Genomic DNA, 18935 nt, shown 5'->3' on the forward strand with positions numbered 1-18935 from the left:
AACCTGCGCGGAATCTTCCTTGTGCTGAAATCCAAGATGCAGAGGAATCTGGTCAGTGAGAATGCTCGCTTTCTTTAAATGTGGCCAAATGTTCCATTTCTTTAACTATTGGTTAACAACGAGGATTTATTTGCTTAAGAAATTTGTGCTTAAAGAGCTCTCAGAGGCTACAAAAGAAACTCCTATTTCTATTTCTACACCCTTGATGGAATTTGTTCGTCAGAAACGAGCTGATAAGGGTGGAAACAAGGTGCATTTTAAATGTACTTTCTTCTACTTTCTTTCTATTTAGTAAAATCAGATGATTCTGCAAATCGTCTACAGTATAACTACATAAAGCCTGAAATGGAAGGCATTTTTCAGATATTCTTACCAAGCCTTGCATAAGAAATGCGACTCAAATTTGGACGACATCTTATGATCAATATCTTCCCTTCTAACTATGAATAAATGCATCCATCTGTGAAAGATTCTATCCATCTAAGGAGATACTAGCAAGCTTGAAATTATTATTTTAAGTTTTGACTATCAACTGCTAGTAATGATCATAAATGCTCAAAGGAAGTGAAATTTGTTATTTCAGGATATCTTAAATTACAAGGAAAGTGATAGAATGCGATTTTCTTAATCATCTCCATTTCCTCTTAGGTTTATATCAATGTTATCATAACAAACTCTACATCCATGGCAGCTGTAGGGTTCGGCTGTTGTTAAGGGTGGGAAAAGAGCTGGGTCAGCATCTCCGACCAATTCTGGTTCAAGTAGTACCAAACGAGGCTCTGCTACGAAGAAGGTTTTTTCCAGAATTATAGCCACAATCTGTTTCAAGCAAACGTTATCAGTGTTAGGAATTAAATGTGCTTGTTGTACCTTGTTTTTCTGTCATGATTTAGTCTGCAGTTAACTGATTGATAGCATGATTAGTTGTTGGCTTTCACACTGAATGAATAAATTATCTTGAAGTTTAAGTCAAGATGGCATAATTCTTCTGCAACTTCATATTATCTCCTCTGTTATTGCAGGTGGATGGCATAATTCTTGCTCCGCTACGATGACATAGGTCATGGAATCGTAATAATCTCGTAAAAAATAAATCAGAACAAATCAATCATACAAAAACAAACATGAAACATATCACAAAGATTAGTTGAAAATAAACCTCATGCTTTAAAAAACATTAAACATGAAACCTTTCTTTAAAAATTATGTCAAACACGCGACTCAAGTTATGGTCTCTATTGAGTTTAATATGAGTAATATTTTAATTTTTTTTGCTAAATATATAATAAAAAATTTTGAAAAAGGGGGGGAAGGGGGGGATTAAGTGATTTACCAAATTCTTAAGAACAGTATTCTTTTTATTCCCATCAGGGATGGCGTTTCCATAAAACTTGTCCTGTGAACAATTAGATTTGGCTTTTATTGTAAACAATAAATGGACAGGGGAAATAAAGAAAGAACGCAATCTATTAGGAAACAAGATACTTTGTTTCAAGCAAGTTGCCTGGGAAATGATATAGCCCTTTGTTGTCTGAAAGAAATTTCAGGATCTGTAGTGTGTATGTGTTTTCTATATGCAGTTTCTGGAGTTGAAGGTGCTGTTTCTAAAATTTCTCTGGGTGCTGAGTCCGGAAAGGAAAAAAAAAATCTGCTTTTTAAATGAAAAGGGAATCTTTTAAATACTTTTCTCTTCTCTTTTGTTGATTCATTTACGATCTTCGTTTTCTTCTTGTGACTTATGCCCATGCTCTCATGTACACGCTCGCGCACGCACCCAAACCACTCAGCATGGACGATTCTGATGGACTTCCTTTTTTTTTTTTTTTTGAAAACTACGATTCTGATGGACTGAATAAAAAATGTAGTCTCATCTTTCCTGATGCTAGCAATAATGCATTTTATTGCCCAGGAAACTGAGGGCATGTTGCAGCAGTTGAGCCTCGCATCTAATGTTGGAAGTTCTGCTTCTACTGCTGCTAAACAGTATCAGAGGCATGAAGCTAGTGAGAGGCTGATAAAAAAGTATTCTTCCTTCAACAACTGCCTGGGCCCTGAAGAAATTTCAAAACCTGGATATTTAGAGTTGACTAATCTAGAGGTGGAATATTTATGTATTTGGGTTTGCAGAAACACGTATGGGTTCAGAAGTCCTAAGGTTGTTAAAATCACTCATCAGGATAAATCTGGTAAGCTTATATCTATATCCACTTCATGAATACCATTTTTATGTTTCATTTTTAGCTATCATACAGAAGATACCTGTTAGTTTTTTATTGAAAATCAAAGAGGAACTCTGAACAACATGCACAAGAAAGTTTATTGAATAGATAGAGCCTTGACAGCATTGAACTGTTCAATGAAATTGTTCACCTAGCTAAATGTCGAAAACTAATGATGAAAGAAGATATACCTTTTGTATTTCCAGTTTCTACATGAGGACACTTTCACGTACTCTCTCAGAAAGGAAAAAACGAAATGCTGGGAAGATATAGTCTTAACATTTATTTTTATTTGTAATGATGATAAGTATTGGCATTACAGATTCAAAAAAAGTGGTGGTGATTATATTTCAAAAGCGCTGATGTTGTCTGGCGATGCACATTTGTTGAGTTGCTGCAGATGTAGATACTACCCACAACCAATGCCCTGATATACAAAGTTCCCAGTAGTCAGTCAAGACTACTGGACTGGAACTATGAAACAGTCTGCATGGTTCATGCAATTGTGATCTCTATTTCCATGTGTATCTCAGAAGACACTGTTAGTATTCTAAAGTATTCTGAATGTTTTTTCTTAAGTTAGCTTGCGAGGGATTGTGTGTGTGTGTGTGTGTGTGTGTGTGTTTTTAACGTTTGATAAGTTGCAGTGAGTTGTATTACCATTTGAATAACTTGATATGTAATGTCCACCTTAGATTCCTTTGATTAAAACTGATTGCTCACTTTTCAGGTAATCTAGAATTGCCATTTGCATCCCCTGGAACAGGCTTTAGCCCTTTATAGCATGTTACAGTTCATTGCAAAGTCCTATACACCTTATTGGAGTTTGCAGTTACTGTATGAGGCTGGAATTCTTTCTATCAGACGATTCAATCTCGGATACATGTTCAGAAGCACTTCCTGCCTAAAGGAACCACATGATTTCAATGCGTGCTGCACACTACATGGTAACTACCAGTTCCATGTATTCATTGTTTGGAGAGATTATGAGTTAGGCTGGATACTGGCACCTGCCTTGATCTGTAGACTGCAGCTTGTGGTTGCTCTGCTATTCAAGCAGCTATGCAAGGTTCAGGGCTAATCTTGGTTTGGTGCTCATTGTCTTCTGCTGCAACTGCAAGCACGCTACAACAGAGTCCTAGCTGATTGCTTTGAGCCTCAGTTTCCAACAATCGGGCTCTGGGATGCCAGAAAGAATGCTGCCTGGTTATTGTCAGATGCTTATGCTGATTTCAACTTGCAGAACATAATTGAACATTTTTACTTGGTTGTGCTTTACAATTATAAATATGAACGTAAGATTTAATAGAAAAGCTTCTCGCCGCTGATCTTGGAGCAATACTCAAGCCGCTATGAGGGTTTTGATGGTAAGAAAGGTTACGATCTATTTTCTTCTCCATCAGGTCTTCCCAGGCATTCATCCAAGTCTTGGTTACCATCACTTGACAACAGATGGAATCAAAGAAAATTAACGTTAACGCTTTACTCTGTGCTCATATTCATTGCACGGTTTATTAAAGTAGTTAATGAGACTATTTCACACTTTGGTCCTTGTAATTTCAGCACTTACAACTTGGTAATGAAACTTTATTTCTATCACTTTTTAGTCCCTGAAAATGGAGGAAGGAGAGAGAAAACTCTTGATTGGCCATATTCTACTACCAAAAATTCTAATCTTGATGTCACTTTATTCATCATAAAAAAAAATTTCAATAAAGATAGTTTGAGCTTTTAATCACATAAAAAAAATATAAAAAATTTATTTTGACTTAATTTGATATGAGTTGTACTAATGAAAATGTGTTTATGAAAGATTTTTTTGTGTTTATAGGTAAAAATAAGTCAATTTAGATTTTGTAGGCTAAAAAACTTAAACCCTAATTTTCTAGTAATAACAAATAATAATAAATTACCACCTTTGAAATTGTTGTAAAGGATGACTTAGACAAACGACATGTCATCCAATGTTTTCCTTTAAAGCCTAAATGCATTTTTTGCTAATGGTAGGTGTGTGGGCTTCACCTTTCAAGTCTTGGTGTATTTTGACTTTTTAAAAAAAGCCAAGTGTGTCTATATTTGATTCTCTTGGCCCTTCATTTTTCTCTTCTTTTTTTTTTTTTATTGAGCTTTTATGGTAATTATGAATAAAGAAAATTCTGAATATTCAATAAGAATAAATTATTTATTTAATATAGATTTTTTATATAACTTTTTTAAATTATTTATTTATTCATTTGTTTTTGTTTTTTTTATTATAACTTGTTTTTCATATTATAATAAGTTTTTATTTAAAAAATAATGCTAGTAGTAAAATAATATATTTTTGTAAAAACAAAACATGAATAATAAAAGGGGGTTTTTGAATTTTGACTAAAGAAACACTTTTGTTTTCTACTCAATATAAATAATTTGAATTCTTATAAATATTTATTTTAATTGTGTTTTTTATTGAAAAAACTAGGGCATTAATAAATAAATAAAACATGCTTTCTTCAAAACAAAACAAAAATACATAAATTAAAAAAATTGATTGAAAAATACATTCTTTTCTCCATAATTTCGTTTCAGATCTATAAGAATATATATTTTAATTACTATATAATTAAATACAAATAAATTTTGAAAATGACCTCACTACATAGAGTGGACATACTATCTAGCTTATACTATTAGTTCTGAGGGAAACTATTGTTATGTCCACTCTTTATTTATTTATTTATTTATTTATTTTGTTTATTTTTTATTTATCCACCAGCAAAAGAGCAAACAGAGGATCAAACCAAATTCCTTCACAAACTAGTAAAAATGACCATAATCAGCCTTCAAAAAATATGAAGAGGAACCCTCTTCCTTTCAGTCATAATAAATAAATGATACTGAGATTTGTCTAAGAAAAAAGTTGATAAATTTACCTTCCTGTAAACATACCTGAAAAGGAGATAAATAACAGTAGGCATATGGCCCAAGTGTTACCTACTATACTGGACCTTCACATTGTAAAAGGCTTGGAACTCAATTTTCTGAAATATAATCTATGGAATTCGAGCAATTTCCAACAATATTTTATGAAGGGACTGAGGCTTTGAAAAGAATGGGCAGTGATCACTTCCTTTAATCTTGAAGACTCTTTCTGGTGGACTATCCCTCACTAGCTTTTCTTGGACATCTGGTGAAAGAGCATGATCGTCCAGTGTCTGAATGAAGAACCGCCGGCCAGTTCCATATTTTTCAGGGGACAATGATAGCTTCTCCATGACGGGACCAAGCGGAATGGGTCTCATTGAAACCATGGCCAACGCAACATCCTGAAAGTAACCAATATTCCTCATTGAATTTGACTTGCTCTAGCAATGGACATATTGTAGTGAGAGCAGAGACAATTCAAGTTCTTTGCAGACTATGGTAAGCTTCCACTCAACAAGGAGCAACTTGTTATAAACCAAAGTAGCTGGAAACGTTGGCCAGATGGATGCCATACAATGTTGAGAACTATTTCCCATATTTATTTGTGTCAAGGTATCAGAATGGATTTCCATAAAATACATTGCAAAAGTGGCTGGATGATTATAGAAACAATGGCAATATGATTGGATTGATTTGTAACATACCTTTGTTGGTGATTGATTGAAATATAAACCTTTCATTTGCTGTTTCTCAAACATAAATCCTGTAGGAGGCTTGTCTTTACCATTTCCATGAATCAGAAACTGTGATTCTTGCATAAAACGTTCTGTAGATCCAAGCTGCAATAAAATTCTATAGTTATTAGATCCAACTCAGAATCGAAAGCAACAAAAAGTGTTCAAAAGAATCATTTTTTTAATATATATAAAAAAAGTGTCATTGCTTGGTGCAACTGTAATGGTCTTGGGATAGCTAGAAAGTAAAAGGTTTTGTCACAATTTTCCTTTTCGTAACCGCATTCCAGTGGGACAAGAACAACAATTCCAGGCCTTTTATAGAAGCTCTTAGCTCTGTTAGGAACTGATTAGAGTGTGCAATCCCATCCTTTAACTAGTCTGGAATTGTCAGGTTTGAGTAATAGTTTCAAGGAGCAGATTAGGAAGCTTCCTATCTGAGATGGGATCTTCACATAAGACACTTAAGATAGATAAAAGGTAGCTAGATAACATAGTGTCAAACTGCAGTTTAAGTTTCAGATGTAAGAATCTTGGTCATCACAAAATAGAGGACGCATGCAAATCCATAGGGTATGACATCTAACCCCACAAAAATGCATACAAAGCATAAATGATGAAAGATCTCCGAACTTTCTCTTCCATAGTAAGGGTAACAAACCTGAATAGTCAACAGTTCAGTAACAAAGGTAGCTTTACAGTTTTGGCCTTAGGACCCGAGGATGAAGCCAAATTTCAATTGGCTTTCTTGATTCTATATAGTTTTTTCTCTTCTAGCTGCAGACAAATACAATGATTTGAACCCATTCAGATTCATTTTTCACATTCAATTATTAAAAAGATTGAACTCTGATTAACCCATCTCCTTCAAAATCCATGAGTAGCATGGCAGAATTACTATTTGTCTCAGTAAGTTCAAGACTCATCAATGACAAGCATGGTAGCAAACCATCATGATTTATTAATTGGACCAGCATTTAATTGAGCTTAATAGATTTTCACATAGACTAAGCAAGTAAGCTTTGATGCTATACCTCTTCAGCAAACACATCAAAAGGCCTCTGACCATCAGACACCATTGTAGCACAGAGAAAAATAGCTTTCGAGATCTTTTGGGGGCAATGCTCAAGTGCATAAGAGACACATGCACCTCCAGTACTATGGCCAACCAAAATAACCTGCACATGAATAGTATTACATAAAAAAATATAGGAAAGAACAGACTGGCAAAGTACATGGAAGGTAAATAGGAATGACGGGGATAAGATGCCTATCACTTACCTGTTCATCCTCAGGCAAGTTTTCTAAATAACTAATCAATGGTTTTGAGTACTCTGCCAATGTTGTGACACTGTTTGTATCTGCCAGATCAATACCAGATCCTGTTAGATCTATGGCAATAGGAACCAATCCTGCTTCCTCCAACAAAGCAATAGTTTTGTACCAACACCATGCTCCAAAACCTTCTCCATGCACCAGAACAAACTTATTTAACCTTATATTCTCCAGAAAGTCTGGTGCCTAGGAAAAAATTTACAACACAATTAAGAACTTATCTGACAGCACCCTGTTAAGTTGAAAAGAAAATAAGAAGACCACCAGTGACGGTCAATAACTATGACAGATCAGAATGCTATTTATCTGACACATTGCTTATGAGGAAATAACAAACAGAAGCTAAAAGAAAAGCTAATTGCAAAAAACTGTGGAGAACACTTTATGGATCATCAAAATAGATTTCAGATGTTGTACTGGGAATTATAAAATGCATTGCATAGAATTTTTTTATGTTTCAATAAAAACAGTACACCACAGTTAAGCTTATTTTTGTCTTGAACACACAATAGAAGATAATTTAAGCTAGGCAGTTGAATTTTAACCCTAATCAACAAGAACTCAGCTTTTTATCCCCTTTTTTTCCTGGAAAAAACTCATTTACCTTCCTTACAGAATAAGGAATTCTCCAGGTGCAAGCACAAGCTGCACGACAGGTTTTTCTATGTTGGAGCCGTGATGATAACAACAACATGGAGCCGTGACGATAATTTTTCAGAAGGACCTTAACTGTAACAACAACATTCAGAAATTGATACATTTCCTCGTTAATTTTCGCTTCTTTCCATAGCTTATGCATTTATCATATCTTATGCTTCACTTTAGTAACTAAAAGTTACAGTTCTTAACTTCCCAACTACTCGGATTCATTTAGAATCTCATTTAATCCTATTAGCGTAAGTTGCACAGTCTAGTCCATTCCCAATAGATATACTAGAGCTTTAGATCATAGTTAACTGGTTCAAGATTCTGTACTCTTAGTAACTAAGAGTGGACTAGAAAAAAAACACAGTAGCCCCAGCTAGCATTAACTATTAAAAAATGAAAAAGTCGAATCCTCTTTTGGTTCCTTATTGGCCTTGAAGAGCGCAGGGAATTAACTAAACATACTTTTCCGGATGCACTTTTAAAGAAATCAATCAAACAAACAAAAGTAAAAGAATCCCTTTTCCCCTTCGTCTTTTTAAACAAATGCATTCATGAAACTTGACTGTTGACAAGGTTGCTTGCACTCATGATTGGGGGACCTTTTTCTCAACTGTGCCCATAATTAATCATGTTTACACCATCTACTTTCCATATTAGATCCAATCATGTAAGGAACAATAATTAACTCACCAGTTTAACATGAAGAAAAGGAAACAAAGTAAAAGCAAAAGTATCAAACAAGAGTCTTTACAAAGAGCAAGTGAGCAACCTGTTTGCCATTAGAGAAAGGATCAGAGAGATTTCTTCTTCTAGAGCTAGTTGAACCAATCCTCCTGGACATGGATCCATCAAATCTCTGAGACAATTGGTGCTGTTGTAGTGCCATAGAAAGAGCTTGTCTATGCAAGAACTCCTCCTCTGCCAACAACTTCCTTTGAGACCTACCCATTCTCTTGCTTTTTGATCCATGATTATTATCTCTAGTGTCCTTCTTTGTCATGCAAATTAAATTACCCATGATTGCAAAACCTCGTTTTTTAACAATCCAGAAATCTTTGGAGGTAGTTTTGACAGAAAGCCAGAGAGGGTCAAGAAATTTTCATGGAAAGTAGCATGTTTTCCTGCAAAAAAAGAAAAAGATAAAGAAATGATAGTCTTCTCTACCACAGCAGAGAAATTCTTTAATGAATTTGTTTTTTAATGGAATATTTGAGAGGAAGAGTAGGTGGGATAGAGGTGAAGGAGAAGTTGGCTATAAATGCCCTAAAAAACAAAAACTAGTGTAAAACTTCAGCTGAAATGTTTTGCTATTATCGTTTTTCCACTGCTCATCTCTTTGAGTATGTAACGGCATGGAGACTCGAGGAGTTTGAACGCGTGTTAAAAATTATTTTTTATAATATTTTTTATTTAAAAATATATTAAAATAATATTTTTAAAATTTATTTTTTACATTAACATATTAAAGCAATTTATAATTTAAAACTAAAAAACAATTCAAAACTTTTCAAAAATATATTTAATTACAATATCAAACAACACTTAACTTTCACACTATTTTTTTCAAATCAATCTTTAATTTAACATCAAAATATATATAACATATTATATAAGCAAGAGTATGCAGATTAAGCGAGTAAAAAAACAAATTAAACAAAATAAAGTTAACTGAAAAAATCAAACTAAGAGAAAAAATTGAATTAATTGATTAGAAAACAAAAAAAAATCCAATTTAGTTCGGTTTTGGTTTTAAAAATCTAGAACCAATTGAACTAAATTGATTCAACCAGCACTAAACCCATTTGAAAAAACAAACAGGTATAAGAAGTAAATTTTCATTTGAAAAAACAAACAGGTATAAAAAATCCAAATCTTTTTTTGAACCACTTGTACGGTTGTTTGAAGAGTCGTTATATGATCATGAGTTGGATAAGATCTTCATATATTTTACTTTTTTTCTTGCACATGGATTTGATCTTCATAAATGTGATTGTACTCTACAATACTAGCCTTTTATTGTAGTAAGAAGAATTTTGCTAAAATTTTATGGATTATGGGTCTTTAAAGTGATCTTCTTTATCTTTTTATAATTTTCTTGATGATTTGTTTTTTAATAAAAGATTTAGAAATATACTTGAAGGGTGATGTTTTGTGCTTGTTCAATTATTCTAGACAAGAGATACCACATCTGTAAACCCCTGCATAAACATAATATCGAAAGTAACGAGATCTTGAAAAATGAAAACTCAAAACAAAAGGAAATGAATTGATGATGAAAATAATAGTAAAGTTGATATGTAATGGAAGGGGTGACCTCCATAAATAAGTTTAAAGGTGTAGTTGAAGCTAGAATAAGGATTATGAACTTTAGTTTACAACTCATAATAACGGCGAAAACAGTAACAAGTTTTGACAAATAGAAGAATAAAAAAGATTTAAAATAAATGTGTTTTGAGAATGAAAAAATAATAATGAAAAATTATGATGGAAATGACGAATAAAAGTTAATAAAGAATGATACAAAAAACTGTTAGTGTAAACCCAACTAAAAATCAGTAATGCTAGCTTGAAATAGTTACAAGTACAGAAAAGAAATAAGTAAATAATAAATATATTTTGGATTTAGTGGAATGATTGATATGATAAATGCAAGAATTGATAGAAGGTTGACATTTTTTTGTCTTGCTATTTATTTATCCATCAATAGCAAAATTAACATCAAGTCATGTAAGGGACATTGATTGTGTAACAAATTGACAAAAACTATACTTATGATATGTTTATGAGGGATATTTGTAAAGAGATGGTTAATAGTTGGATGAAAGCTTTTGTTGTCATCTTTTCATGCAAGGCAATTTTCTAGATTTCATTTATTTTTATTGTTATCAATTTGGATGAATTGGAGCACTTGTGTATGTTCATGCTGAAAGTAAAAATTCATATAATTATTTATGAGATTTTCAAGCCTTTGTAATAAAATAACTCAAGCCCATTATAAAAATTCAAAACAAACCTTGAAAAACCCAAAAATAGTAAATATAAATTAGGTCCAGTGTAATAAAATCCTACAAGAACCCTAAGAAGCGAGGCCCAATAAAAAAAAGCTTAATTGAAGTAATATTGGTTTGAATCTATTTTGAAACAAAAAAGATTGAATCAAACCAAGTCAAAAGTAATATTGGTTTGAACTGATTTTGAAACAAAAAAGACGAACGAAGCCGAAACTAGTTGGTTTGAATCGATTTTCGGTTCGGTTCAAAACCTTTAAAAACTAAATTTTTGGTTTGGTTGTCTTTTTTTGCCCAAAACCGAACCGAAACAAAAATGATCATCCCTAATGCAAATCAAAATATGTCCAACACATACAACTATGCCATCATAACTTGCAAGAATTAAATTGAAAATAAATAAAGTCTAGTGACCGAAGTGCAAAAAAACTTGAAGGACCTAAAAGAAAAAAAAAGTGGTGAATTTAGGAGTGAATAGTTAAATTAGTTTAGGTGCTCAACTTATTTAGTATATAGTCTCCTTTATTTTTTTTCAAAAAAATTATCTCTCCTCTCTCAATATGAAAATATGAAAAAAATAAAGTTTAGAATCAATTTATGAAAACATATGAGAATAGGGATAAAATAAGCAAAGATTGAAATTTGAGGGACCAAATTTATGTTTTAAGCTCATTTTGAAAAACATAAATGAGAAAAAAGGGCTATGTTTTTTATGTTATTTTTTGTCCATGATCTTGTAATTTTTCTAACAATAACAAAAAATTATATTTCATAAAATCAATCTTTAATTTAACTCTGTAATATTTTATGACATATTAGATAAGTAAAAGCATGCAAATCAAAATAAATTCTAACACATAGAATCATGTTAACATAACTTGGAAAGTTAAAATTGACAAAAAACAAATTCAATGATCGAAGTTAAAAAAAAGACTCTAGAAATTTGAGGGATCAAATTTATGTTTTATACTCATTTTGAATAACATAAATATTAAAGAACATCAAAAAAATTATATTTTATAAAATTAATTTTTTTATTTAACCCTGGAATATTATATAACATATTAGATAAAAAGAGCAAAAAAAAAAAAAAAAAGAGGATGATAGAAGTGAAAAAAAAAGAAGAAAAAAAGAATGAAGAAGGGAGCAAAGATTTAAATGAATATGTATAATGAAACAACAAGAGATGGCTTAGAAGATAGGAACTCATTGGTGTATGGCAGGCAATGATGTCCTTTTTGTTTCCAGGTCTCCTCACCATTCGTTTCCCATTTTTTTTTTTTTTTTTTATAAAAAAGATTATCCAAACAGATCCCTAAAAAATTTATATGTCTTTCATCCTCTTCTTGACAAAGTCCAAACCAATTCCTTAATTTCTTCATCCATGGCTTCATTTAAATTTATGGTTCGGCTTGAGAGGATAATATTCCACAGGTTTTATTTTTGCTTGATTTCTAGGTCTGGTCATTTTTGTATTTTTAAAAATGCCATTTGATTTTTATTTTATGTTCAAATAAAATTATAATAGTACTTTTATAATACCAGCAGACGCTCTTATTATATTGTCCACCATGATTTCTTTTTAAAATTCCATTCAATGGCTACCATCAAGCGTTTATTATTATTATTATTATTATTATTCAATAAGTAAGATATAAATATATATATATTTTTTATTAATGTAGATGTCTAGGTCAGCTTGCGCGGACCTCGATTAATTCCGTGGGTATTTAGGTTAATGACCATGTAAATTTCTAGTGGCCCTAAGATTTGTAGGACTCGAACTAGTGATCTCTAGAAAATAAATTTAAAACCTGACCAGTTAAATTATACCCCTTAAAATTTATAAAATATAAATATATTATATATATGAGTCATGGTTATCCTATATAAAAATCATTAATTGTAGCATTTTATCCAAGTTTAAAAAAATATCTTCATGTTTAACAAATGGAGCAAATTATTTTTTAGTCCCTAGATTTTGAAATTAACTATAGCTTAGTCATTTATGTTTGAGAACCTTCAATTCTTTTGACACTCATTGAGTAATGTTTTAAGCATAGTTTTGAAATCCGGCTTGGTCCGGCGGGTCGATCTGGAACCCAGCCGGTCCGGGGCTAGAACCAGGCCAGGTTGAAGAAAAAATAGAAAAAATCATGACCCGGTCAAAACCTGGAACTCGGGCCTTGGACTGGGCTGAGTTTAAAAACTATGGTTTTAAGAAAAGGGATCAAGTTATAAGATCTCAAATAAAAGGGAGTAGTAAATAATTAGGTCCAAAATCCAGGGACTAAAGAGAAATACTCTTAACAAATAACAATAATTTTCCTTGTCCCTGTAGTCTTTGGTCTTCTACAGACTAGTAATTTGTCTACATACACAGCTCAATAGATTAGATTAAAGACTCTTTATCTTCTCTCTTGTCTCTTCCTTTCGCTTACTGACTAAGTAAGTAATCTCCTTACCTTTTATCTTATACGACGATCAAAGTTTTCAAATCTATTCTTACAGGTGCACTGTTATGTTTGCCTTTGGAGTTCTTTGTCTTGTGGGTTCTCTTCGTTTGGTTTGGTTGCAGAGGTAACAGTGTATAAGAAAAAAGGAAAAGACTTTACCTTTTTCTTGTTTGAATCTTTTATTATCTGGGTTTTATTTTTTATGAAATCACAAATGAGATTTGAAATTTCCTAACCAGGTCTACATGGTTCTTTGGTTTATTTTGGGTTTGTGGGCTATATTGATGGAGATCTCACTCTCTTTGTGATTATGTATTTTTGGTCATTAATGTTTAATTTATCGGAAGAGCTTATGAATTTGATGTGTAACAAACCACGGTTCGAGCACTGTTTATGTCACCTGGGGTTTGGATTGATAGCCTTAGTGGCATGCTAAAGTACTGTTCTTGTCTCTGTGTAATTGTGGAGCAGCTTTTGTAGTATAATTACTTTATGGATATAGATAGTCCTATAAGTTTTGCTTGGTAATGGAACATAAGAAGCTTGTTTTAAGAATAAGCTTTGTATGATTAGTTGCGTTGTTACTTTAAAAAAACATGAAATTCTCCAACCAGACCGTGTAAACATTTATATGTTGTAGGTAATCTGATCTGGCATGATGGGTGGAAGTGCAATAGATGATGATTGGGAGCTTGCTTCACCATCCAATGGGGTTCGAACAGTTGTTTTAGTTGGACGCACAGGCAATGGAAAAAGTGCAACCGGTAACAGTATTCTTGGAAAAAAGGCCTTCAAGTCAAGAGCTAGCTCATCTGGTGTTACCAGTACTTGTGAATTGCAGAGTACTGTACTGGGAGATGGTCAAATTATCAATGTCATTGATACTCCTGGTATGGACAGTAAGCTATTTTGCTAGGACCAAGTTTTCTGGAAAATGTTAAGATTAATTAATCTTAACATTTTCCAAAAAACTTGGTCCTAGCAAATCATTCCACTTCATCCTATTTGTTAGTTATGTACCGCATAATTTGTATATGGCTTCATGGTGCATAAGAACTAACAAATTAGCCATTACAGGACTCTTTGATTTTTCTGCTGGATCTGAATTTGTTGGCAGAGAAATTGTCAAATGTATTAATATGGCAAAGGATGGGATCCACGCAGTCCTTGTAGTCTTCTCAGTTAGGACCCGCTTTTCACAGGAAGAAGAAGCAGCCCTTCGCAGCTTACAAACTTTGTTTGGAAGTAAGATACTTGACTACATGATTGTAGTCTTCACTGGGGGAGATGAGCTTGAAGATAATGATGAGACATTAGAAGATTATTTGGGCCGCGAGTGTCCACAACCTTTAAAGGTTACTCATTTTGTTTTTGTTTTTATTTTTTCACCTATTACATTTATCAATTGGAAACTTAGTATGATTTCATTTGTTACTTTGGCTTATTGTTTGAGTTGTGCAAGTATGGTATCTCAAGATCTTAAGCTCTTTATTGTCTGGAAGATTAATGGTGTCTTTAGTATGTTGGATTTGAAGATAGCTTGTAGCATACAACTCCATGTTGATTAGAGGTGAAAGTTTGCATATTCTCCCTCTTTGTTGGTCTCCAGAGAGAGTTATTGTTCAAGTTTGCAAAATTTAAAGATTACTATGCATTACAGCTGCCCTTCAACAAACTAAAATTTAAAGATGCTATCTTTATAAAGCTGGGAAATTTATTAGATTCTGAATTTTAATTAAAAGTTCTAGGAATATATTCATTTTACTAAATGGTTTATCTTCTTATTGAATATCTTCCCAGAGTTTTCTTTAACTTCACTCTTCTTTTTGTTTTTCTGCATTCTGTCATTTCACTTGTGTTATTTAGTCATGATTCTGTGTCTTTCTTTTAGTTAGTGGGAACTATAATAAATATTGTGCAAAAATTTATTACTTTTGTTACTTAAATCTATACTTTTGATTTGGTTTTCCAAAAGTGTCAGTAAAGTTGCTACAAGAATTGACTCGTTATTGATTGAAATTAAATAACATGTGTACTTTTGCTAAATCATATAGATCCCAATGCTCTTGGTTGGTGTGCCACCTTTCTGAGTTATAAGATTTTTTATTGCAACTTAAGAACTTATGCCTATTACATGGTTGAAAATGAGTTTAGCGCAAGCTTACTTATTTCCATTGTATTCCTTATCATCGACTTGCTTATTAGTGCTATTGAGTTTTAATTTAAATTGTTATGAAGTTAGAGATAAGACGGATTTACTAGATTTGAGCTATTGCTAAATCGTGCAGATCCAAATGCTCAGGCTGGTGTGACGTTATGTTGTTGACATGATTATTAGTTGAAAATAAGTATAAATGCAAAGCTTAAAATTTGCAGGGCAGCCTTATACAAAAAAGTCTTGGCTGGCGAGTGCTGATCATGCTTTAAGACCTTGAAAATGTTATTAACTAGTTTAAGAAATAGCTGACATTTGGTTGAATGAGCGAACTAGTTTAGTTAGTTTACTGAAAAATTGTCTGTCAGATGAGCATCTTTTGAAGTTAATTTTTTTCTTTGTTGTCAACAATAATGATGATACTACCAACAGATTTTGTCAATGTCAAAAGTAAGATTGTTATTCAGGTGAGAGATGGAATGTTTCTGCACTTGAGTGAATGGCCGGATATTTACCTATAGTGATTAAATGCAGGATAACTCATGCAAAATTTTGTAGTTTATTTAAATACATGAAAATTTATTGAAATTTTTTTTGCAGGAAGTTCTCAAGTTGTGTGAGAATCGACGAGTTCTTTTCGATAACAAAACTAAAGATTTATTGAAGAGAGCTGAGCAGATGCAGGAGCTTCTCTCCCTTGTAAACAGGGTCATAGAACAGAATGCTGGGCAACCATACAGTGATGAATTATTTGCTGAAATACAGGTTAGTTTTTTGTAAACTTCGGCTATGTTTTTGTACTTCATTGTAAAATTTTTGGGAGGATAACTTGATTGATATGATAGAAAGGGGAAATGAACTTCCGTGATCAACAAGAAGAGGTTAATTCCTTGAAAGGGAACATTTCTATACGAGAAATATCAGAGTTGAAAGAGCAGATGCAAATACAATATGAAGAACAGCTGAAACGAGTAACTGAGATGGTATTGCTCGATTCCCTTGTTTTCACAGGCTTCCCATGTTCTCTTGTTTGTAGGATCTGAAGATTTAGTTAGTCTTTAAAACGGTCATGTGCCTCCTATGTTTTTAAAAGATCTCTCTCAGCAAAATCAAGATTCATTTATTCCTCAGGAAATCCTTATTCTATGTTTAATGGTACTGGTCAAATTCTCAGATTGTAATTGTATGATTACAAACATTATAATTTTGTTTGTAGTATATTCTTGAATCCTCCTGCTTTTCATAGAAAAAAGAGGAAGTACACCCTTGTGTGTGATTTATTCAATCTGACATTTTATGAACTCTTGTTACTGGGAAACTGCATGCTGCCATTGATTTAATTCACAATGCACTTACCATAGCTCAAGATTTAGAGAGTATATAGATACTCATGATTTTAATGAATAACGCAGTTGTTGTGAACAGATAATGAAATCTTGCTGCAGTGAAAATTAAGTGGCTACAAGTTAGATTAGCTATTTTGAAAGCATTTTGAAAAGAAGGAAACCCCTAATCACATAGATTTTGTCTATTTTGGCTTTGGCTGGGCACAAGTGTATCAATTATTTTTTGATTTCTATGTTGACGTGTAGGTTGAGATGAAGCTTAAAGAGGCAACCGGTAATCTTGAGCGGCGGCTGGCAGAAGAGCATGCCGCTCGACTTCGCGCAGAAGAGAATGCACAATCAGAGCAAAGGAAATCAAACGAAGAAATTCGCATGCTAAGAGAGAGTCTAGAGAAGGCTCAGGAGGAGCTCCGTAAGAAGGGAGGCTGTGCCATTCTCTGACACAATCGACAGACCATGTTCAGTTGATTGAAAACGTACGAGAATGCTATTGTGTTTGGTGTTTATATTGTGGTTTATGCATGCAGTGCTCTCGCTGCAAATGCTTCTTTGTGATAGTACATGATGCCTGAAATGATACGGTTCCAAGTAATACATACATATTTTTTTTTTTTTGATTTTTATCCGGATATCCTCACATTTTTTTTTTTAAGAGTGAGGCTAGTCTCGTTTGGGGTTCGTGACTACTCCTCCTAATAAGCGATTTCTAGGGATCGAACTTGTATTCTCACCTTTATAGGAATATAGTATTACCTTAACTGTAAGAACAATATTTTATTGGTAATACATATATAATATAATTGATCGTATATATATATATTTCCTGCTCATTTTAAGAATTTTACTATGGTTGAAGATTGCCATGGTGGTTAAAGCTCATTTATGGTGGTTAAAGCACCTTTAGTGGATGTGGGACGTGGATATAATATTGTGGAGTTTCTCTGTTTATATATATATATAAAAACCTTTAAAATATTTGAGATGGAAACATTGTGTATATAAAAGTGAACCATCTTATTTTCTTTCATTCAAGTATTTTCTTCTTTGCTTTTTATTTAACAATTCTTAACCCTTTTTATTTATTCATTCCGTCTCTCTTTTTTCTTACTTTTCACTTAACCATTATAGTGTGGATTCGAAAAATTGGTAAACTATATAATATATAATGAAAATGTAACAATGTTTTTTTTCTTTAATTTTATTGTCATTTGAATTTTTTATTTTTAATTTAATTAGAATTTGATATTTTATTTAATGTTATTTTGATTTTGAGTAAATTCCTGTTTTGTCTAAATTAAATTAAATTTTATTAATTTAAACCAATTAAAATTTTTAAGATTTAATTTCAATATTCAATATTTTCTAGCTAAGCTTTCATTTAATTTTTATATTATAATTAATAAATTTATTATTATTTATTAATACATATAATTCTTAATTTATTTAATTAAATAATTACAATAAACTTTTTAAATTTACAGAAAAAAATATGTAATGGTAAAAAAGCATTACCATCCGAATCAAACTAATTTGGAACATTGTGGAGTTTCTTGTACTCGTACTTTTGAATGGCAATGGAAGTGAGTTGGGCCGGGTCCGGTTTAGGACCCTCCATTTCTCTCCCATTACGTATTGGTTTGGATTCATGCTCTCTCGCATGGCAAGTCTCGGTTACCCCATTTTCCAGTGAGCCGGTGGATATCGATCGGTAGTTTTCCATCCCTATCCATTTTTGCCCTATCTTCGTTCGTAGTTAATGGTCGGTGCATGCTACATATTCTTTCATTTCTCAGACTACGTGGTATTCTTCGATTAGTTTTAGTTTGTGCATGTTGGTTTTTTATCAAATTAACCAGAGTTTAAAGATAACGAGAGAGAGAGCTAATTTTCGAGTCTGCAGAGGATTAATTAATTTCATTGAGCAACAAACCATCTATTTATACAGCATAATGAAAACCAAATTGCAGAAAAATCTGCTACGCGAAGAAATGGTTATAATCTTGAGGAATAGCAACGAATAGAACTGATTCAGCTTGATGAGAGATAAATAAAGTTCAAAACAAAATTTGTTATCGTGAAAATAATGTGCCCTTTTAAAGGTTTTTCTTTTCGCAAGTAAGACGATGCATG

The 18935-nt window shown here is 32.5% G+C and overlaps 2 protein-coding genes across 3 annotated transcripts; one reads left to right on the plus strand and one right to left on the minus strand.

Moving 5' to 3' along the window:
• Positions 1-5016: 5016 nt before the first annotated feature.
• LOC18104301 (putative methylesterase 14, chloroplastic) lies at positions 5017-9146 on the minus strand. The gene is made up of 5 exons (XM_006376059.3): positions 8610-9146; positions 7139-7378; positions 6892-7035; positions 5828-5962; positions 5017-5524 (listed from the first exon to the last, which is right to left on the minus strand). Exons 1-5 carry the CDS (start codon positions 8856-8858, stop codon positions 5252-5254), a joined length of 1041 nt encoding a protein of 346 aa, XP_006376121.2. The 5' UTR covers positions 8859-9146; the 3' UTR covers positions 5017-5251.
• Positions 9147-13147: 4001 nt separating this feature from the next.
• LOC18104300 (immune-associated nucleotide-binding protein 9) lies at positions 13148-17428 on the plus strand. 2 transcript variants are annotated; one of them, XM_006376058.3, is made up of 6 exons: positions 13148-13296; positions 13945-14194; positions 14382-14659; positions 16060-16224; positions 16305-16442; positions 17052-17428. In XM_006376058.3, the coding sequence occupies exons 2-6, from the start codon at positions 13960-13962 to the stop codon at positions 17244-17246; spliced, it is 1011 nt and encodes a 336-aa protein (XP_006376120.2). In that variant the 5' UTR covers positions 13148-13296; positions 13945-13959; the 3' UTR covers positions 17247-17428. The 2 variants fall into 2 exon arrangements, with proteins under 2 accessions (XP_006376120.2, XP_006376119.2); XM_006376057.3 differs by having other exon boundaries at positions 13260-13428.
• The last annotated feature ends 1507 nt before the right edge of the window (positions 17429-18935 follow it).

Source organism: Populus trichocarpa, chromosome 13 (assembly GCF_000002775.5).
Source record: "Populus trichocarpa isolate Nisqually-1 chromosome 13, P.trichocarpa_v4.1, whole genome shotgun sequence".
NCBI lineage: Eukaryota > Viridiplantae > Streptophyta > Magnoliopsida > Malpighiales > Salicaceae > Populus > Populus trichocarpa.